General features: G+C 44.3%; 1 protein-coding gene across 1 annotated transcript in view; it reads left to right on the top strand.

Moving 5' to 3' along the window:
- CRHR1 (corticotropin releasing hormone receptor 1) overlaps positions 1-24,123 on the top strand; it is a 148,713-nt gene that overhangs the window by 103,394 nt on the left and 21,196 nt on the right. Inside the window, exons 4-6 of the mRNA XM_066588102.1 lie at positions 14,954-15,039; positions 19,190-19,296; positions 23,159-23,279. Of these exons, the coding sequence (XP_066444199.1) occupies positions 14,954-15,039; positions 19,190-19,296; positions 23,159-23,279 (314 nt within the window). The remainder of the gene's footprint in view (positions 1-14,953; positions 15,040-19,189; positions 19,297-23,158; positions 23,280-24,123) is intronic.

Raw genomic sequence — 24,123 nt, 5'->3', positions numbered from 1 at the left:
CATAGCAGCAAGCATATTAGTGCATGCCCCATGTGTTTTTGCCCTAAGGGCTTCAACAGATGAACGTATGGGGGGGAGGGTAAAATGAGAAATAGTGGGGTAGCCAGTGTAACTAGCGACCCGGGTCCAAGCAAAGGGAATGGGGGTCGAGCAGAGGTGGGGTTAGTACAGTTAGAACTGATAGATTAGCCATAAGTACGAATAGCAACAAAACAAATTTAAAAAACAAAAAAAATGATATAAATTGTATGACCACGAATGCACGAAGTCTGATTGGTAAAGTGGGCGAGCTTGAAGTGAGAATGACTGATGAAAATTATGATATAGTCGGAATTACGGAAACATGGCTTGATGATAAGTGCGATTGGGCGGTGAATTTGCAGGGGTACAATCTCTTCAGAAGGGACCGAAGGAACCAGATAGGGGGAGGGGTATGTCTGTATGTCAAATCGAACTTAAAGCCGAGGCTACGGGAGGATATAGGGGTAGGAGAAGAACAGGTGGAATCTCTGTGGGTATAAATACAGGGAGGAAAAAATAGCAAAATCCTGATAGGGGTTTTCTATAGACCACCAAAAGCAACAGAAGAAACGGATAACTTACTATTAGGGCAGATAGAAGAGGTGTCAAACTGCAACGAAGTAATTATCATGGGGGACTTTAATTATCCAGATATAACATGGGAGAACGAAACCTGCAAATCTCACAGGGGTGATAAGTTCTTGAGAGTAATTAAAGACAATTACCTGAACCAACTGGTACAGAAACCAACAAGAGGGAGGGCCATTCTGGACCTAGTACTAACTAACAAACCGGACCGAATAAAGGGGGTACAGGTTGAGGGGCACTTGGGGAACAGTGACCACAATATAATCAATTTCCAGCTGTCAATCAATAGGAAGCCTAATCAGGGAGCGACAAAGAACCTAAACTTTAGTAAAGCAAAATTTGATCAGCTTAGAACTACTATCAGTAACATTAATTGGGACAACATCCTCAAAAATGACGGTACAGAGGACAAATGGGAAAAGTTTAAAAGGATCCCAATCCCCTCATGTGAGCAGTTCATTCCCTTTAAAAATAAAAGAACTTCAAGTAAAAGGAAACCAATGTGGCTCGACAAGACGGTAAGAGGGGCAATAAACAAAAAAAGGCGTTTAAACTACTAAAACAGGAAGGCAGCGAAGAAGCGCTAAAATCATACAGGGAAAAAAACAAAATATGCAAAGATGAGATCAAAATTGCTAAGGAGGAGGCAGAAAGACTAATCGCCAAAGTGAGCAAAAACAACCCGAAACTATTCTTCAACTATATTAACAGCAAACGGATTTGCAGGGAGAGCACTGGCCCTTTAAAAAATAATGCAGGAGAGATCATTGATGATGACTGAGGGAAAGCAAACCTACTAAACAGTTTCTTCTCAAGTGTATTCACAAACGAAAAGGAAATGCCACACGAGATGCAGGGGAATAAAATGAACCCCTCACAAAATATCTCATACCTAACGCAGGAGGAGGTGCGGAAGCGACTAAAGAAGACTAAAATTGATAAATCGCCGGGCCCAGATGGAATACACCGAAGGATACTAAGGGAACTAAGTGACGAGATAGCTAGGCCGCTATATCTAATATTTCTAGACACTATCAAGACCGGTGTAGTACCATTGGTTGGCGCATTGCCAACGTGGTTCCAATTTACAAAAAAGGGAGCAAAAGGGAGCCTGGTAACTACAGGCCAGTAAGTCTCACTTCAGTAACGGGAAAAATTTTCGAGGGGATTCTGAGAGACGCCATCGATGAGTACCTCAAGGAGAACAAGGGAATAACTCCTCACCAGCATGGATTCATGAAGGGTCGCTCATGTCAGACAAATCTGTTCAGTTTCTACGATGAAGTAAGCTCTAGGCTGGACCTGGGAGAATCTATTGATCTCGTATATCTGGACTTCTCTAAAGCCTTTGACACCGTGCCACATAATAGGCTAATATACAAAATGAGGCAGCTCGGACTGGGCGAAAACGTGTGTAATTGGGTAAAGAATTGGCTCAATGATAGAAAGCAGAGGGTGGTAATAAATGGTTCGTACTCCGATTGGGTCACAGTCACTAGTGGGGTGCCACAGGGTTCAGTATTAGGCCCCACTCTATTCAACATATTTATCAATGACCTGATAGAGGGGCTGCACAACAAAATATCAATATTTGCAGATGACACAAAATTATACAATATAATTAATGCAACGGAGGACAATGTACGGCTACAAACGGACTTGGATAAGCTGGGGGCTTGGGCAGAAAAATGGCAAATGAAGTTCAATGTTGAAAAATGTAAGACTATGCACATGGGCAGCAAGAATGGATGTTACCAATATACACTAAATGGGGTACCACTAGGGAAAAGTAAAATGGAAAAAGACCTGGGGGTACCAGTGGATTGTAGACTAAACTGGAGTAACCAATGCCAGTCAGCTGCTGCAAAGGCAAATAAAGTCTTGGGGTGCATTAAAAGAGGTATAGGGGTGAGGGATAAGAACATTATCCTTCCATTATATAAGGCACTTGTCAGGCCTTACATGGAATACTGCGTACAATTCTGGTCACCGGTGCTAAGGAAAGATATTACAGTGCTTGAGGAGGTTCAAAGAAGAGCGACTAAACTAATACATGGAATGACGGGACTGGAATACCCAGAGAGGCTATCAAAATTGAGATTATTCACTCTAGAAAAAAGACGGCTAAGGGGCGATCAAATAACCATGTATAAGTACATGAGGGGACGATACAAGGATCTCTCCCAAGATCTGTTTACACCCAGGACCACGATGGTAACAAGAGGACATCCGGTACGATTAGAGGAAAGTAGGTTTCATCACCAACATAGAAGGGGATTCTTTACTGTAAGAGCAGTGAGACTGTGGAACTCTCTGCCTGAGGAAGTGGTGATGGCAAAATCCATAGAGGAGTTTAAAAGGGGACTTGATGTCTTTCTGGAGAGGAAAGATATTATAGGCTATAAATCTAAGATTATTTGTTAATCCGGGTATACAGGCAGGTAGGAACTATTAGGGGTTGATCCAGGGAACAGTCTGATTGCCATTAGGGAGTCGGGAAGGAATTTTTTCCCCAAAAGGGCTAATTGGCTTCTGCCTCTTGGGGTTTTTTGCCTTCCTCTGGATCAACAAAATAGGAGGCTAGACAGGCTGGACTAGATGGACATTGTCTTCATTCAGCCTTACATACTATGTTACTATGTTAAATATGCTCACCGCAATGGAGCATATTTGTGCATGAACGAGGGTTGTCCGCAGGGCCACATCCTTCGCCTTCGCCTAGACTTCTATGGCAGCTTTCTGCGTAACATGCAGAAAGATATGGCAGTTCCTATCTTTTCTCGTGCGCGAGAAACACACTTGTGAAACTGAGCTCATTGAAATCAACGGCTTCCATTTGTCACGCTATATGAGCATGTGTTTTACGCGCGCAAAACCTGCACAAACACGTTCGTCTGTTTAAGCCCTAAATCAGCAAATTCTGAAAAGACGCCATTTAAGTGACTGTGAACATTGGTTAAAACAGACTTATTTTATCCGTTCTCATTATCTAGTATGCAATGGGGAGGTTGATTCGCTTGTGTGTCTGCCCATAGAGCTGTACGCGTTTACGCAGACATGGCCAGTTCATATGTGCGCCACTCCCCCCTGATTTAAGGTCCAGATGTGTTCTTCTTCACTCGCTTTTGTGCATGTTGCACACACATTTGCACACCTACCATAGACTTCTATGGGGCCCTTTGGTGCGCAGGCATGCAATAAAATAGGGCCGGATCGCTCATGTAGCTTCCCAAAGCAAGGAGTGGATTCAAAAGGAATGAGAACTATAAAGAAAGGACTTCTGCTTCCTCTTCCTGCTGGAACCTCTTTTGGCTTTTGCTCCAAAAACTGCACTGCATCAAAAACTGCCCGTGTGATTCCAGCCTGAGGGCGAAAAAATGCGCAACATGCTCTATTTTTGTGAGCATTTGCACACCCGAGGCTCAATAGGAAATGCGCAGTTACATGTGCGATTTCACGGTGTTAATTGTTAACACTAACTAAGCTGCTGAGTCCGTTTAAAACCGTCACAGGTGTCTCCCACGCCGATGGGAACGGGCCTGGCCGTGCAAAAATGTACAGTAAGATGCGCGCCAAAGCACCTGATCGCACTCCATTCAGAGTGCAAATACGCCATCCTTTTGCTAGCGTATCTACAGCCTGCAGTGTTTTTACGGTTGTGGAGCTGGTTGTGACCCTGCGTACTGCCCCGTATGGCGGCAAAAGTGTACTGCGCATAACAGCATACCAATGCACACTGTAATGTGCAGTTCACCTGTTTTATCTTTATATACTTCCCACGACGGCAAGTATATACGCCACCCGTACGCAATCTATATATGCGCGCCCATGGAGAACAATGGTCCCTATTTCACGTATAAACGTGGCAAAACAGAACATTCTGCGTTCTTTTTTGCTCTTGCGTATTACGCAATTCAAACATGCTAATGGATTTCCTGCAAGTAATTGCATATTACACGGGCGTACAGAGCTCACTATGGCAAACAAGCTACATTCACACGGGTGAGGAACGCACGAGAGTTTTGTGCGTTGCGAGACGCACAAATATGAACTTCATTCTTTTGAATGGAGTTATTCACAGGAGTGTTTTTTTATCCTTACAGCAATGCTATGGGGATAGAAGTCACTGCGTGCTCTATTTTTGGCGTTCTCTTGGAACGCTTCGCCTATTGTTTTCAATAGGACCTTGAAAGACATCACATGACACACGCATGGCGTCCGATGTGCATAGAGTGCAATGTGATGTTTCTCAATGAAATCAATGGGAAACACTTGCGATACTCTGACATGCGTGATATACGCACCTGAGGATCACAATTTCACAATTTTGAATGAAAAACGCCTTGCATCAGCGTGAAAAACGCACATTGGCAAGTGTGATACCGGGCCAAGCTTCTCGGTCCAATATTGCGTTCGCCCGTGTAAATGTAGCTGTCGCAGCTTGTCAGTCGTGACAGCATCATGGCATGGTGGCCTTGACGCAGGCCAGGTCCTGTCGCCTGGTTAGGCAGGTAAAGGGTTAATGCTCTATTTGCAGAGACTGCTAGTTGCTGTCTCACGATGCTGCATGGTACATGCTGACTATTAGTCATTCCTGGGAGAAGGTTGGGGATGTGTTTTTTTAATTGCTCTGCCAGTCCTCAGGTGTGGGGAGCTTAATATTCTCACCCTTCCCTTTGCTCAATGCTGCTTATTCAGTTTCCTAGACGAAAGACTGGAGTCTGTTGTTCCTTTAGGCTGGGTGAGTTTCTACGTATACAGATATGTTCTGTTGTTTGCTATCTGTTATATTTTGGTTTCCCTTATTGTTGTTGCTTGGTGGTGTCAGCTCATCTCTCCAGGGATTCCTATAGGGACAGTTAGAGCCCAGGAAGAAGACAGTGAGGCCGCCTCTATCGAGGCGATGACTCCGCTTTAGGCAGGGACCTGTAACCTCCCTGCTAGGCTAGGGCCAGGCTTCCTTTTCCCCTGGTGTGGTGCTACTGATCCTCATAGTGTGTTTTTCTATTTTCCCGCAGTGTGTATGTTATCCTGTGCCGTGCTGAGCGTGGGGCTCTTGTGCCACACAGGCTTTACACACTGGCTCTCATATTTCTGGCGCAGCACGCACTGTTCTACAGTGCATAGTGTTACAACTGCAGTGGTTGTGAACGTCACCCTGCATCCGTGCGGAGCGTGGTGCTCGTGTGCCACACAGAAGTGACAGTAGCCTTATGACAATCAATTATTCATAATTAACACTAGATAATGACTAAGAGGTCGTCCCTGTAAAGACTGTGATGACATTGCTAGGCTTTCATGATCAATGAGGGTCAGACCGCTGTGACCCTCTGTTAATTGCTAGAACAAGGTGGCAGGAGTGACAGGACTGTACGGTGCCGTTGCCGCTTCCTTCTAGTGATGGGTTATTGATATCAAAGCCTTGCAAGATCCCATCAATGTCTTCCTTGAGGCAACACTTTTAACATGACAGTGCAGCCCCACCTATTGGAGGGTAGCTACCCTATGAGTCATATCCAGACTGTTAACGGGCCTTGCAAGATGACTTTGGATGTGGAATGGTCCATTTACACGAGCCGATGGTCATGCAATTAATCATTAAGAGGGGGTAGGGAGACTTGTAGGCCATGCAATGCTATCTGGGAAAAAGTTTTGCAAATGAATGGAATAATTCTATTCCTGCACAGCGCCATCTATTGGAAAATTGCTACCCTATGAGTCAGTATCCAAACTTTTAAGAAGCCCTGCAACATGACTGGAGAGGTAGGCCAAACCTTTATACAGTGACACACCTGCATGGTCCCCGGGAGATCTATAGGTGTCTTCTACCAGTCTTCTCCGCCTTCTGGGTAGCGGCGCCATGACCGGCAATGTGTTTTCTCTTAGTTATGTAAGTTCCTTTCACACCACCCTCAATACCTGTGACTGTTTCTTTAGTTCAAAAGTACATTAACCCATTCAAGACCAAGAGTTATTCCTACTCCTGCGTCCAGGTCACATTCTGCAGTTCTGGTATTTTCACTTTCAAAAACCATAACTCTTATCGTGGCATGGCACATTTAACCCCTTCAAGCCCCATGGTGTACAGTTATATCCTGAGTGTGTTGGGTATGGGTCTGGATTGGAAGCCTATCCTGGACCAAACATAACGGATGCCAGCTGTCTTTGGCAGCTAACACCTGCTGGCAATAGCAATTTAAATGCCCCAATCAGTGTTTGGGGGTACCACAATGAGATTGCGTGGTGCCATTTGCTTACCCTGGCAGCCTGGGGTCTTTTGAAGGCCTCCAAGGCTGCCATGACTGATTACCTAGCAAGACATGCCTGTCTAAATGCAGTATAATCCAGTACTATGCTTTTAAAATTTTACTGCATGAGCGAACAATCACAAGTTTAAGTCCCCTATGGGAAATAAAAAAAATATATAAAAAGGAACCCTTCCTTCAAAAAATCAGACTAGACCCCCTGATACAAGGACTAAGAGTAGGGGGAGAGACCCTCACGGCCACTGCCTATGCAGACGATTTTATATTCCTCATTACAAATCCAGAATCTGGCCTCCCCCGTCTCATCTCCCTTCTCGAGAACTTTGGAACCCTTTCCAACTTTAAAATTAACCTGGCCAAGTCGACAGCCTTAAATATTTCAATACCTCTCAATCGCTTTAAGGCCATTAAAAATAGATCCCCACTTGCCTGGACGGACACAAACATGGAATTTCTGGGCATTAAGCTTACAAAAAAAGCCGATGACCTGAACCCGAGTAACTTCCCCCCGCTATTGCCGAAAATTAAAAAATTACTGCGTTCCTATGATCTCCCGTTCATATCTTGGCTAGGAAGAAAAAATATATTAAAATCCTACATTATCCCTATTATCCTATACAAAATAAGACTTCTTCCGATCCACATCCCCTCCAGTTTTTTCAAGGCTCTACGCACAATTTTTTCCAGATACCTATGGTTGAGCAAGAGACCCAGGCTTGCTCACTGTCTACTCATCAAGAGGCGATCGGAAGGTGGAGTGGACCTGCCATGCCCCCGGGAGCTTTATTTGGCTACCCAGCTCAACCACTGGTTAAAGCTGGTCCACCTGATTAAGGACCCTATGATCCAGTCCCTGGCTAAGGGAGCCTACAGTCCCACCTTCTTTGAGGATATGTGGTTCCCGCGGGGGAGTGGTAGGGGAAGACAGAGAAGCAACCCCCTTTTAAGAGGTGTAATAGAAACCTGGGCAATGCTAGGGAAGACTCTCGCCCCTGGTCCTTCCCCATTTGCACCCCTGTCAGCATTACATAGATTCATGGGCCTATCGATAGACTCTTGCTCCGCGGGAGTCTGGAAGACCCTAGACGGTAAAAACTTTCAAGATGCTTTGTCCCTAGCAAATGCGGCCCCCCTTTCCTCCCTAGAGGACCTTCTCCCGGGTCGCATGGTCTCGTTCCTCGTCTCTACCCATCTGCTGAAAGTCCTAAATGACTTTCTGAAAACACACAAAACCCCCAGACCACTCACCCCATTTGAATCGGTAATTGAGGGGCTTTCCCCCAATTCTAGAAAAATATCTTACATCCGCAAACACTTTATTTCCCCCTCAAAGCCTGCGAAGCCTCGTGGGAGAGAGAACTTCATATATCATTATCTCCTAGTGAGACTAAGCTCATATTAAAGACTGCGTTTGGTCTCTCTCCTTGCGTCACCTCTCAGGAATCACATTACAAGCTTCTAGCAAGGTGGTATAGAACCCCACAATGGCTTTATGACCACAAACTAGCTACATTAGACAGTTGCTGGAGATGTGAGATGGATACTGGTTCATATCTACATATATGGTGGGAATGTCCCCGTATATCCCCCTTCTGGAGAGACGTGGGCGAGATTCTGAAAAGCTTTCACCTGGTCTGTCGCTCTCCCCTGGGGTGGTTCTCCTGTGGAGACCGACCTCTACCTTTCACCCCATCAAACACAAATTGATCGCTCTGCTATTGGACACTGCCAAGGCCCTAATTCCCTTGCTTTGGAAACAAAAAGAGCCTTCCACTGTCGACTTGTGGAGGGATAGAGTGAACCTCCTCGCTAACCTAGAGGAGCTCTCAAGCTGGGCGAATGGGACCCATGATAAATTTATTGAGACATGGGCCCCCTGGCGAGCAGTGGAGTACGTCCGTCCTGGAGCCAACGTGGAGCAGACGACAACCTGAGATCCTTGCACTGACCCTGTACAATGTAAGTACTTTGGGCCTCCACGTAATCCCAACTCCCCCCGCCGTCACCCCCCCTATTAGAGGCTTCTCCTTTCTGGAATTCATCCGCTGACCGCCTTTTCTCTGATACGCTCTATGCTAAACCCCATGGAGCAGACTGAGCTTCTTAACCCAACCCCTTCCCCCCTCTCCCTACTCCCACCCCTTCCTTGCCCCCCCCCCCCCCCCCCTAGCCCCTGCCCCCATTTGTTTCCCCCTTTTCACTTATGTATGAGGGGTTTACGTCTTTGTTTATCTCTCCTTTTGAAAATGTTTTCTTGTGCCCTGGCGCGTCGTTTAAGTTAATTCCCGCATTGGGATTGCGTGCTAGCTCAAGCTTTTATTTGCTTCACTAAGAGCATATATTATGTTTTGACGAGCCGGGTGGATACCGTGCTCAGACCCATTCTGTGTTTGTATGTATGTTTATATGAAAAATTTCAATAAATACTGATTTAAAAATAAATAAATAAATAAAAAAATAAAAAGGAGAATTTTAATTAATTATTAAAAATAATAAAAGATGAAAAGTTAAAGAAAAACTCTTTCCCCATATTTATAATGGGAAAAAAATTGTATCGCTGCACCTGTAAAAGTCCATAATCTATCGAAGTAAGACATTCTTTATCCTGCACGGTGATCATCGTCAGAAAGAAAATGCACAACACCAGAGCTGCGCTTTTTTTTGTCTTTCTGTCTTCAAGAAAAAATGTAATCAAAAGCGATCAAAAACTTATATGAACTCCAACAAGATACAGGTGGAAACTACAGGACAACTAGCAAAAAAACAAGCCCTCATACAAGTATGGGGACAGAAAAATAAAATAGTTGTGGTTGTGAGACGATGGCAGCAAAAATAATGTTATTTTTTTCTAATTATATTATTCTTTAACCCTTTCAATCCACTATCTGACGTCTGAAGACATTCTGATTGAAGCCTGTACAGCTCCGATGTCGGAAGATGTCCGGCAGGGTATTCTTACTGTATATTACTGGCCACTCTATTGTTGGGGGCCTCTCCAGCATGTCCCATTCCGCAGTACTAGCTCTAGCCAGTAGATGGCGCCATTGTGAAATGTCAAAAAGAGAAAGCCCCCAAGGTAACCCTAAATCCAAAATTGGATTGCAAAGGGTTAAAAGTAGTACAGCAGATAAAAAATATATAAACCTGGTATCGTCGCAATCGTACTGATCCACAAAATAAAGTCATCATGTCATTTTTGCCTCAACGCCATAAAAACAAGACTTCCCCTGAAAGATGCAGTCTTTTTTCCATTTCACTCCACTCAGAAATTTTTTTAACTTTTTCAGTACATTATATGGTGCATTAAATAGTATCATTAAAAAATACAACTCATCCCACAAAAAACAAGCCCTCAGACAGCGGCGGTAATGGATAAATAGAAGAGCTTTAATTTTTTTGAAAGTGAGAAGGAAAAAACAAAAATTGAAAAAAGGGCTGCATCATTAACCCTGTCCAATCCACTGTCTAACGTCTGAAGACATTCTGATCGAAGGCTGTACAGCTCCAATGTTGGAAGACATCCGGCAGGGTATTCTTACTGTAGATTACCGGCCGCTCTGTTATTGGGGGCCTCTCCAGCATGTCCAATACCGCAGTACTGGCTCTAGCCAGAAGATGGCGCCATTGTATAATGGTAGTAAGAGAAAACCCTCTAGGAAACCCTGAATCCAAAATTGGATTGCAAAGGGTTAAATGCATCTGCCAGGATTGTTCGTGGCATTTAAGAAATTAACAGCCATGATCAAAGTTATCTCAGATCGCGGCCAGGGAATAGCTGTCAAGGACAACCAATACCTGCCTTGTATGTAATGGGCTCATCTCCCGAGCCCACTGCTGCATACAGCGCATATGCTGTGGATGTCTATATGCGTCCTAACTGCATGGGGGCGTATGCAGTTAGGACCTATATAGCCGTATTGCTGTTGGGAAGGGGTTAATATAGGCAACATCTATAGATATTTGGAGCTGTTCCACAGTAACTTTCTTCTTCCGCTATATCTAAGACGAGATCCTGACAGCACCACCTTGGGTTCCTGATGAAGTCCTACTCTATGGCTTACCGCCTTCAGGCGAAACGCGCAGTAACCAGCTTTATGTTATTCTAATTTTGGCTTATCCATCGGAGAATAATAGTAACGTAATATTTACAGATTGAAGTCTAGGAACGTTCGCATCTTATTGTTTGCTTTGGAATCGCGTTTGCTCATGGGGGGGAAGCATTAAAGTATGCCATAGGGATATAAAAGGAGTAGAGCGCCATAAACCAAGTGTAATGCTTTGCTAACAAGCAGTAGGAATCCAGCGCCGTGCCTTTGTACTGTAGGCTTTACCGTAACAAAAGCATTAGAAGAAATAGGCTGTCATACCGGCGCCGCTTCCCTTTGTAGCAAGCTTCACGTTCTTATTGGACTTTTCAAAAACAGTTTTGCTTGCCGTAAGTGAAGCTTCTTTTATCTCCTACTTCCCTTTTCTCCCGATGGATAAAGACTGTTTGGTATTTCCTTTGTGTATGTGTCACATCTGATGCAAGGACAAATACAGTGTTCTGTAGCCGGTAGACATTGGGAAATGGTATAAACATAGAACTGATACCAAGTATAATACTTGTTTTCGATGAATTTCCTACACTACATTACAGCTGATGTCGAAAATCTTTTCAACTGGTCCATAGTTAAAGTGACCCTCCAGTCCCGAGACAAACTTTTGTCCAGGAACCAAAGTTAAATTAACCAGCGGCCAATGCTGGCCTTTGGTTAGATGGTGTTGAATATACTTTGGTGCCCCCAGAGGCATAACTTGAAGCTCCCGGTCCCCGATGTAAAATTGTAACAGGGCCCCCAACTATAATGCTTTACTCATAGTACTGGGCTCCCTATATGGAGAAGAGAGGCCTTATGGGCCCCCTGAGGCTTCTGGGCTCGGGTGCAACTGCATCCCCTGCACCCTCTATAGTTACACCCCTGGGTGCCCCCATCATTAGAAGAAAAACTATATTTATTGCACTAATAGGCAGTCTGTCTTTATTCTGGTTGTTACCAGCATACACACACCAGAACAGCTCCGTGAATAAATGCTGTACTAGAACCAAGCTCATAACATAGATACAGTACCAGAACTAAGTTCAGTAGATTTATGCAACACCAGAACCAAGCTCAGTACATAAATACATCACACACGAACCTCAATACATAGCTACAATGCCAGTACCAAGCTACTAGCATAAATATAGCCCCAGAACCAGGCTAATACCATAGCAAAACTCAGAACATCAGAGGGGAGGAGGAGGATTCATGTAGCTCCATAAGATCATCTGGCCAGATGGACCTAAGGGGATAATCGCCCCCAGTGTACATCCACCTGGTGCTCCCTTGACAAGCTGGTGGTCAGTGCTCTGTGCGACCACATGAGTCACATGTAGCTAAGGCTGGCCGTCCGTGCTGCCATCCCTTCTCTTCATTCTTCTACTGACCTGCTTCTTTCTGAGGGCCTTTTTCATTCTTCCAACATGGCGTAAGTGATTCTTAAACTACAAGATGCACACCGAGCCCCGGTGGTGTATCGGTAGTCAAAGACACTACAGACTGCTCCAATTGGCAAGGGGAACTCATGTGAGAAGCATTGACTAATTCAAACAAAGCATACAGTGTCTGACTACTAATGCACCATGACATGAGTGCTGCGGCCATATTGGAAGAATGAAGAGGGGCCCCAGAAAGAAGATCGGCAGCAGAACAAATAGAATAGTTCATCAGTAGTTAATTGAAGGGGATTTCCATACATCAGCTGGTCGTCCAGCCCACTGTAAGTGCAGGGGGCCGGACATGGTCATCAGTGGTCAGGGGAGGAAGTGAAAGTGCTGGCTTCACTCCTATTGAACTCAATGGAAGTGCAATACTTCTATCACACTTCCTACTGTTAAGTCAGGACCGTTGTCTATAGTCAACACCACCTTTTTGTGCTATCATTTACAACTGACAAGGGGAATATTAACACCCAATTGTTAGCTAGGCTTGGGCTACACAAAGATTTATATATTTGCAATATAACCATTTACTAAAACGGACAGATCAGGATTGTGGACTAGTCCTCTTAAATGCAGTGACTCATAGGTGAATAGTTCTTTGAGTGGAAATATTCTCATTCCTTTTCTTCTCCATCCGAGCCAGACTGCCATGATAACTTCTGTTCATGACTTCAGAATTTCCTAGCAATACGTCTTTGGCTCCGCAGACCAGTCCCCAAAATACAGTTGGATCCAAGACCAGACTAGTAAATTGTTTCAGACCCCAGCTTTTATAGCAACACAAATAAATTCAGAACCCCAAATTAATGCAGAACCCAGACTAGACCCCTAAATTATTCCAGGCTTCAAACCAGTCCATTAAATTAATACAATACCCAGACCTGATCTCTAAATGAATGCAGACACCAGACCAGACCCTAGAATAAATACAGATCATTCAGACTATACTCTACCTCTATATACCTGCGGTTTAAAACAAAATTGTAGCATGTCCCATTGCTGTAATCTTCCCTATAAGCATAACTTCTAACTTTACTCTTATGCCACCATGGGGCATATTTACCTAAACTGGTGTTCATACAGCAGCCTAATTAATTGGGCATCCAGCGTCAAGCAACAAATGTATTAAGAGTTGTAAGCCTCCGTGCACCTGATGGAAACCCACACCAGCTAAAGTCTGGAGAAGGTTTCTAGTACAATATAATGTATGCCAGCTTCTGGTGCACATTTAAGTATATTGACCGGACACATATTGCCACACCAACACTGGGCATCACTCATTTTTTGACTTTTTAATAAACTGTGGGGCCTGCTGTAAATATCTGAAAAGTTGAGATTTTTCACAAAATTGCGACTTTTGTAAGCCAGAAAACTGTCATACAGGGCGTAATGGATATTCCCCAATGTGGTGGCACTCAGAATGCCTATAGCTTCATTTTACAGAGCCATCAGGATTCAGTGTGCTACCGTACCGACTTCATGTACACAAGGCCTTATGGACTGAACAGAAGTATGGGTTAAATATGATAATGCATAATTATAAGTTTTATACTTTTTTTTTTTTTCTTATATCAGGCTCCCTTACTATATGAGGACCTATTGAATACCTATACTCCGCAGGGTCCCACATGATCAGTCTTGAGTAACATGATCAGCCAGTGATTATTTTGTAGAAAGAGATTAAGCAAGCATATGCAAAAAAACACTTCTGCATTGTCTTTGGAGCTTTTGCTCTACAGCTTTAACTATGTGATACTAATCTAGAATCCTAGAATGGTAGAGCTGGAAGGGACCCCCAGGGTCATCGGGTCCGACCCCCTGCTCAATGAAGGATTCATGATTAGAGATGAGCGAGTATACTCGCTAAGTCACATTACTCGAGCGAGTAGTGCCTTAGCCGAGTCTCTCCCCGCTCGTCTCCAAAGATTCGGGGGCCGGCAGGAGGCGGGGAGCAGCGGGGAGAAACGGAGGGGAGATCTCTCTCCCTCTCCCCCCCCCCCCCCCCCCCGCTCTCCGCCGCAACTCACCTGTCACCCGCGCTGGCCCCCGAATCTTTAGAGACGAGCGGGGAGATACTCGGCTAATGCACTACTCGCTCGAGTAATGTGCCTTAGCGAGTATACTCGCTCATCTCTATTCATGATACTATGCAGGTAGGAGTCATTTGACCTGTCATGAAGAGGTTAAAATATATATGACATATGTTACCGTATAGTGATTTAAATGCAAAAGGGTAAAAGAGAAAAATGATAACTGTAATGTCTGCTTCCTGTCCATATTAAAGCATTTCTCTTATTTACATATTGCCAAAGTTGGCAATTGTGTAAAGCTTTGTCATCACTAACATGCAGCCATTTCATTTTTTTATGTTTGGGGTCATTTTTTTCTTCATTTGCTAACTGTAATAATAAGAGCAGTGATGTATCTTTCTAAATGTGTTTATAAGGTGATATCCTCCTTCTACAGAATCTTTGACGCTTCATCCCGTTCTATAATAATCCCACCAATGTGGGGTATTAATCATACGTTTGCTAATGAGACGTTTTGTGCTTAGGTAACGTCTACCGAGAATGTCACCTTAATGGCAGCTGGGCAGGAAGAGGAGATTATACACAATGTCAGGAAATACTGAAACAGGAGGTAAGACGGAATCTTGTGTTCACAGGTCATCAGCTAAAGAGATTCTCCAGGAACACGATGCCTAGAAAAAGTATTTTATTAGGACATAATAAGATGAAATGCGTACTGAGAATAAATGCATCTATTCAATAGGGGCTGCTGATTGTTTTTCCAGTTGTTTACAATGTTGAAGGGCTCCGCATGGGTGGGACTATAAATAATGTGGGTGTGTCTACAAAGCTCCGATATGAAATTGTGTTATGTTCCAGTTCAGTGATAACTTCATGTCAGCCAACAGTATAAAACATAATTTTCACAGATAAAGGTACAGACTGATGACTGCTATGTGTTGATCTCACAGCATAAATACGCAGCAGCGCAGCAGTACAAATAGGTACACAGTACTAGTAGAATTACCCGGATTCACATGGGTCTGTTTTGTGTAACTGTTTGTTGTTTTTGTGCGTGTCTTTGCTGGCTACTTATATGAAGCCAACATAATCAAGTACAGTCCACTCACGGTGAGTATAGAAAAATCGCTGGGTTCTTATGCACAGAAATTTGACATTTTTACACTGGTGTCCCAAAGAGATTTTAATTAAAGCGGTTATCCGGTTACTGGACAATCCCACTTCAATATGACCCCCATATTAAAATAATAAAGTGAACTAAGCTTAGCCCACTACGGCCGCCAGGATCCAGCACTACAGCCCCACTGTGGTCCCTGTGATTGCTGTGACAGATGATGTCACAGGAAATCAGGTGACTGCTGCAGCCAATAAGAGGCTGCGGCATCATCATTTGTTCTCATGGAATTGGTGCTCACATCCTGAACACCATGATGCCAGGAGTGAAGGAATGTGACCCTGCGCCTTTCATTGGCTGTAGCAGTCACCTGATTTCCTGTGACATCGTCTGTCATAACAATCACCGGGACCACAGTGGGACTGCAGCGGCTGCAGAGGGGTAAGTATAGTTCACTTTATTATTTTAATGCATGGGGTCCTATAGAAAGGGGGTTGTCCAGTACCCAGACAACCCCTTTAATATTGGCATTTTTACTCAGACTTTTTGCTATTTCATCGAGAATGGAAAGTCCTAGAGAGCTGAAACCCATCTAAAACCTTCAGAAGCGCCTGATTTAGACTCCCATTGAAGGTAAAGGTAGTAAAAATCTGCTTCACTAAATTGCCCTCTAGAGAGAGATGTGTGTTCTCTCTTTGATAAATGTGGCTCAGTGGTTCGCACTGTTGTCTTTCAGTGCTGGGGTCCTAGGTTTAAATCCTATCAAGGTTAACATCTGCATGAACTTTGAAAAACTCCATCCAAATGTTGCTTTTGGGCAGATTTGAGCCCAAAATTTCTCTGCTCTGCTCTAGAGGAGGAGGAGAACAACAAGAATAAACACAAAGAGACCTTAAAAATCTATCCTGATGTTGTCTTGGGCATAATTGTGTCTACAACTCCAGTACTGCAAGCAAGCAGCAGTGCCAACAACTGAGCCACCACACTTGTCCTTTCTGCTCCAGAGGAGGAGAACAACAAAAATAAACACAAAAGAACATAAAGATACCATCCAGATGTTACCCTTTGACAGATTTTAACCTAGAATTCCAGTACTGCAAGGCAGCTAACAACTGAGCCACCACGCTTCTTTCTTCTCCCTTTTCCAGAAGAGGAGAAGATATTAAAGAACAAGAATAATAAACACAAAGAGAACATACAAACTGCATGCAGAAGTTGTCAAAAATCAGCGAATGAACTTAGAAACCCAGCATTACAAGCCAACAGTGCTATTCACTAAGCTTCTTCCTTCTTTCTACTCCTGCTTCTTTTTCTCTGGAGGATAAGGAGAAGATGATCTTTTTATTCTACTTAATTTCCTTCTTCCCTTTCTTCTCCATTTCCTCCTTCTTAGGGTGACTACCCACTACAGTTTTTTTTCACTGCGAAATTCGCAGCGTTTTTTTTCTGCAGGGGTCTGTGGGACTTGTAATGCTAAAATCGCGATTGCGCAAAATTTTGGTCTGTATTACGGACCAAAATCGCCCATGCAAGTCTATAATAAAAATATGCAGTGAAGATGCATTATAACTGCTTATTAAGGGTGCATTCACACGAGCGTGTGCCGTGTAGTTGCGCACAAAACCATGCACCCACGTTCGTGCACAAACTCGTGTGAAGGCAGGTCCATATCCATTGCCTTCAATTAGCTGCCGGCAAGCCCTGCAGTGATTTTCAGGGAAGTGCTTTAAATATAAGCCCTTCCCTGAAAATCATCCCTGTTTGTGTAAGAAAAAAATTAAAAATAGAAACTATATATATATATATATATATATATATATATATACACTCACCTCTCCTCTGCTGCCATGTAAATATTCCCCATGGTGAGTCCCTTTGTCACTGAACACTGTGATAGCACTGTTATAGTGATCAGTGCCAAGGGGACTTCCCCCTCAGCCAATCACAGGCAGGGCTTGGCCATTCATTGAATTCAATCAATGGCCAGGTGCTGCCTGTAATTGGCTGAGTGCTGTGACCAATCACAGGCAGCACTCAGCTATCATTCAATGAATGGCTGAGAGCTGCCTGTGATTGGTTGAGTGCTCAGCCAATCAGATACAACCCTTTCAGCAGGCGGGGATTTTAAATCCCCGCCTGCTGAAAGGGCTTCAGAGCAGTACATGGAGAAGCCAGGGTAGACGGGCCTGAGCCCCGGCAGCTGAGGAGAGGTGAGTATAATTTTTTTGTTTGTTTTAACACATTCTAGGGATGATTTTTCAGGGAAGGGCTTATATTTAAAGCCCTTCCCCGAAAATCCTTGCAGGGCTTGCCAGCAGCTAGAGATGAGCAAGCGTACTCGGTAAGGACAGATACTCGAGTGAGTATCGTCCTTACCAAGTACCTGCCTGCTCGCCCGCGAAGATTCAGGTGCCGGTGTGGATGTGTTGCGGGAGGGAGTGAGGGAAGAGACAGAGATCTCCCTCCTGTTCCCGCTCGCCGCTGCGGAGCATAGTTGCGCATGAATGGTGTTTTTCTTCTTCCTTCTTGGGCCACTCAAACTCCACGCCATAGCACAGGAGTTTGAAAAAAAAAACAGCGTGAAGATACGTATTAACCCTTTGCAATCCAAATTTGGATTTAGAATTTCCTAGGGGGTTAACAATGTGCGGTAAAGGGCAAGTCCTATCTTTTCTCAGGCGTAGTACACACGCCCAAGAAAAGAGTTAATGAAACCGAAACTATTAAAATCGAAACTAGTGATTATCAGGGCCGCATATTGAGACAAATACGTGTCCATGTGCTAAAGCCCTAAATATGCAGAAATGCATGCAGTGAAAATACTGCATATTTTACGGGCAGTACACGCATACACCCATGTGAATGAGCCCTAAAAGTAACATGACTGCTCTGAAGGATGAGAAGCTGCGTGCTCTTTAATAGGCTTTACTCATAATGTCGGGGAGAAACATCACTCCATCTCCGAAATGGGAACCTATCTGTATCATTAATGGATGCGCCCATATTCCCTGGCTGGCGTCCTCTGCTAAAATGGGCATTTATGGCTGATTTGCTGTAATTATGGTTTTGCCTCAGGAAATGAGACCACCAACGTGTATCAGAGATGTCTCCAAGCATCTATTTCCTCCATAAATGCACCTTCATGAAAGCACGAGTACATAGAAACCCCTGAAATGCCACGTACGGGTCGCGGTCATTAGAAATGGTCTATAGAGCCGTTTTTCAGCTCTTTTAACATAATGTACAGTGTTGTTCAGTCCTACTTGCTGCGGCCAGACCTAATCACTAATCATCCTCCCTTTACAATCCTATTGCATAAAGTTGCCAATTCTTCCAAGTTCCTCTGATTCAGTCCAGACCTGCTCTGTCAGTGACCTTGTACCAAGTGCTATAATATCTGGTGTGCCCAATCAGCAGATCACAGTGGAAATGAATGCAAAAATCAAGCAAATTTATGTAACCGTTTATTTAACAGATTGTTCTCATGTAACCTTGGAGCGTCAGTAACACTCCGCGCCTTGTTGATGGCCGCTGTCGATGACCCTTATAGACTTCATTCACAGCCACTGGTCTCCGCAGCCTCCTCGTCGGGGATCGGATCCAACGGTGATTATATTATTGATGATTTTTTTTTCCCTCCTTCTAGAAAAAGAGCAAGGTTCATTACCACGCAGCCATTGTGATTAATTTCCTGGGACACTCCATCTCTCTGTGCGCTCTACTGATGGCCTTTACGCTTTTTTTAAGATTGAGGTAAGCCTATGGATTAGTTCAGTATGAGATAGAATTACTTATACAATCACATTGGGTAATAACTGTGGATGGAACGGTACTTAATGGGCTATATCAGCGGTATGCAGCCTGCGGTTGTCCAGCTGTTGCAAAACTACAAGCCCCAGCGTGTAATGATAGGCGTCACATGAAGACAGCATAACCAATGCTAATGCAATAGTACAATGCAACATGCAAAAAGATGATGGTGCACCAACAAGATCCAATAGAAGAGTCACACGCTGAGGCCTCATTCACACGAGCGCTGTTTTTGCACATTAGAGGCACGTGAAAAGAGTACTTCTATAAGAACCAATGGTTTCCTATAGAAGTGTTTACATGAAGGAATATTAGACGCGCTAAATACTAGCACCAATCAAAGATAGGACATGTTCTGTGTTCGAGGAGCCGGCCCTCAGCTGAGGAGACAGCGGGGTAGAGAAATAACATTGTCACGTGTGGCTCTAATGTTCCCTCAAGATGGCTTATTAAGAACCCATCCTTATTACTACTGGGGGCCTAAATATAGTAACCGGGCCTACCTGTTTTGTCACTCGTGACGCCAACGTTCCGTCTTCTGCGGCGCATCTCCCAGATGAATAAAGTAGTCCACACACAGAGAATATTTTCTGAACGAAAATCAGGAACGTTCGGTCCTGTCCGTTTACTTAAACTCTTCAAGTAGTAACAATGAACAGTTCTTGCACACAACGATTCACATAGTGTTGAATAGTGAGGATTCCCGGGGCCTTATGCATCTACAGTCCTAGTTATCTGTAGGCTTTTCCTCCTAGTTGAATACTCTCTCTAACTACTGTCAAACACTCACTTTTTCTCGCGCATTTGCAGTTCCTCTCTTTCTCTGGTTACATGCGGTTCTTGCGCTGTACTCCTACGCAGTGCCAACATGTGTGGGTTTCCACACTCAGGTCTTCTCCGGATCTCGCAGTGCAAATACGCCTATGGGCATTCAGCTTAAGGCAGGAGGAGCAGGATGTACGTTGCATATCAGAGTAGGGAAAGCATCCAAGTTTTCAGGGAAAGCAGATCACACAGGCTGTGTATAGAGAGAAAGGAGAGCACCTATGATACACTTTGCAGGGAAAGTGATGGGAAAATCACACACTCCTCAGCATCAGTGTCTGGCAGTGGAAAGGAGAAGCTGTAGAAGGAGAAAATGCTCGTCTGTATCCGACAGCTGGTCTGAAGCACAGGCATGTTTTTCCATCTCAGCCATGAAAAGCCGAGATGGGAATACCCTCTTAACTTTCTCAAATGCTTAAATTGCTGAAATACAGTATCTGGGCTTCAAGATAGAACTGAGAGAGCCAGTTCACAATATACAAGTGGTAGATGGACAACCTCATTTGTCTTCATGTCTACAACCAGTAGAAGTGCAACAAAGCAAATGTGCTACTACCATGCCCCAACCACAGATATAGCTGCTTCTTCTCGCACGAGAATCACACTAGTCAAAATGAACCCTTGAAATGGTTTTGTTTTGTCACATTTTGTGGCTGTGATTTTCACAGCCGCAAAACCTGACAAAATCACGTTGGTCTGTTTAAGCCCTTAGTGTCTATCAGGACAAGGAAGAAGAGATCCCTCAAGGACTCTAGAAGAAGAAAGCAGTCCAAGAAAGAGGCTGATACATTAGAGCTGGTGAAGGTAGCAGCATCCTGGACACACAGACCTCACATCCAGCATGTATTACAGGGAGGGACAGGATGAAACTACCTATCAGGGGTCTGAAATAAAATGAAGGAATGGAAATTGTGCAAGAATTTAGTAGAAACCACCAACATACAGCATAGAGAAATCATTGTTTCCATGTGGCATTAGTGTATTTTCGCTGTGTATTTTGGTTGCATTAAAAAAAAACGTAAAGAGAAGGGAATGATGGGAAGCAGTTTGTTTGAGTGGTGAGCAGTCTGTGAGATATGTCGGCATGGGGAGCAGTCTGTGAGAGGGGTTAGCAGTCTGTGAGATATGTCAGCATGAGGAGCAGTCTGTGTGAGAGGTGAGCAGTCTGTGAGGTATGGCGGCATGGGGAGCAATCTGTGTGAGAGGTGAGCAGTCTGTGAGGTATGGTGGCATGGGGAGCAATCTGTGTGAGAGGTGAGCAGTCTGTGAGATATGTCGGCATGAGGAGCAGTCTGTGTGAGAGGTGAGCAGTCTGTGAGATATGTCGGCATGAGGAGCAGTCTGTGAGATATGGCAGCATGGGGAGCAGTTTGTGTGAGATTACTTATTAGAAGATAAAGCTCGTTTGCATTATTAGAGAGGTCAGCAAGATGAAAGCTTGTGAATAGTATAGGGATGTGGTGTGTGGTAGGAAAGTCTGGAGCCAAAGATGTCTGTGTTAGAAATTCTGCAAGAGACGAGTGGTTGCTGGAAAAAGTCGTCATGGCAGTCTGGGCCAGGTAGAGGTGAAAACCGAAAGTGAATGATACTAATCAGATATGATGTCACCTGTGATCACTGAAGGTAACTGCACTGTAATCAATATCACTATGAAGAACTAGTATCTTACCATTATATCCCAAGTCCACTATAAGAAGTAGACTAGAGCCAAGCTGTTGTATCTGAGCCTGACATGGTATGAAAGTTATCTAATGTACAGTATATTCTTTGCTTTTTGTGGGGGAAACAAAACATGCATCTCGAAGCCGGTGCCGCATCGATGAGTCACTGGCAAGGCCAGCGATGCTGCTAAAAGTGATGGGTAAAACACGGCCATGAAGTGACTACAAGCTGAACTTTTGCACCCGGGCCCACAAGCCTTACGGTGATTTTAGACAAATTGATTATCATTAAAACAATCATTCAAACTAGCGAAAGTGAGCGAGAATCGTTCAGTCTAAACGTGAGTCAACGATGAAACTGCCCGTCAAAAAGGCTGCATGAGAGCTGGTGATGACGTCACTAGCTTGTTCGTTTGTGCAAACGACAATCATGCCGTTTAAAAGGGCCCCTCAGCTACGTCCCTGGCTACCGCCAATCCTGTGTAATATCACTTTTTTTTGCAAAAATGTACCAAACCTCATATTTGTACAAGACCACCTCCCAGGAAATAAAATGTGACCTTCCTGGAAATGTTGAAATCTGACATATTCTCAATTGTCCCTTTAAACCTCCTTTAATGATTTTTTCTATTAGCGTCGATGTCGAGGGTCACCGGATTTATTTTTTCTTTATGGCCTTCAAACGACAGCGTAGTCTCATGATGACATTTTTATACACTCCTTCAGCAAAACCCAAATTATGGGTAAAGTTGTGCGTCACATTGTCACATCTGACAACCAGAGGGGTAACTTGAAGCTCCCGGGCCCCGATGCAAAACTTGTAACAGGGCCCCCAACTATAATGCTTTACTCATAATACTGGGTTCCCTAAATGGAGAAGAGAGGCCTTATGGGCCCCTAAGGCTCCTGGACTCGGGTGCAACCACATCCCCTGCATCCTCTATAGTTACACCCCTGCTGACAACGCCGGGGACGAGAAGGGATTCTTACATCCTTTACCAGCCTAATGGTTGTACCTGCCGGCAGCGCACAGGTTAAGGGACATCTCATACTCTCAGCCCATTACATCCCATGAGATTCAGCCCGGTGCGCCGGCTAATCACAGTAAACTGTCCTAGAAAACGGAGATACAAGGCAGTTCCAACAAAAGATTCTGCATCAATAGGAACATTCGGGCTGCAGAAGTGTCTGAGTTTTGCAACAATGTTGCTCCCATCAGTCTCATGAGATACAATATATTTCTAAGTGCTGTTACAGTCAGCAAGCAATCTCATCCTTCATAGACCAAAGAGCTGACACTTTCTTCCTTTCTATTTCAGGAGTATTCGTTGCCTGCGCAACATTATACACTGGAACCTTATAACAGCGTTCATTCTTCGGAACATCACCTGGTTTGTGATGCAGCTCACACTGAGCCATGAAGCCCACGACAGCAATGTGGTACGTGACCTTGACCTGCCCTCTAAAGGCTTTGCTGCACTGCGGTGATAGGAAGGGTTCTTCGCTGTCTGTGCCTCACCCGTACCCAGGCTTTACTGTGTGGTTGATCTAATAGCTGCTGATGGCCTAAACTTCTGTCTGACTCTTTATTTAATTCACACTGGTGCATTCTGGCAAAGCGCTGCCATTGTAATACCGCTGTGAGTCTTTTCAGCATCTGCTTTGTCTAAGTCAGCAATTTCCCGTATGTACTGTATATCAATTTTGTGCAAAGGTGGCAGGAGCAAGATCTCTTTCCCAGCATTCCAGCGCGTAGAGCCCGCAGAGGCGCCGAGTGCCAGCTGCTGCAGGATGCCACTATGACTGCTTATCATGTTACTGCAAGTGGCATCAGCATATAAGGCAGAGAAGAAACATGCTGGGGACTAGAGGGCAAGGCTGTAGCAGGGAGAAGCAGATATAGGCTGGAGGGGTAGATAGATATAGTCCCATAATTAATGGGACTGAGCTGCAATATAACACATAGCACATGGACAGAGCGGCCGTGATTTTAATCCCATATGGAGTCGGGAAGGAATTTTTCCCCGGATGGGGCTAATTGGCTTCTGCCTCTTGGAGCTTTTTGCCTTCCTCTGGATCAACAAGGAGGTTGAAACAGGCTGAACCAGATGGACATTGTCTTCATTCAGCCTAACATACTATGTTACTATGTATATAACCTGCAATGGTCTGGTCTAACCTCCTGATTAGAGATGGGCGAGTATACTCGCTAAGGCACATTACTCGAGCGAGTAGTGCCTTAGCCGAGTATCTCCCCGCTCATCTATAAAGATTCGGGGGCGGC

The sequence above is a fragment of the Eleutherodactylus coqui genome, chromosome 13 (genome assembly GCF_035609145.1).
Source record: "Eleutherodactylus coqui strain aEleCoq1 chromosome 13, aEleCoq1.hap1, whole genome shotgun sequence".
In the NCBI taxonomy this organism is placed as follows: Eukaryota; Metazoa; Chordata; class Amphibia; order Anura; family Eleutherodactylidae; genus Eleutherodactylus; species Eleutherodactylus coqui.
The sequence above is the reverse complement of the archived record's forward strand: the minus strand, read 5'-3'. Positions and strand labels throughout refer to the sequence as shown.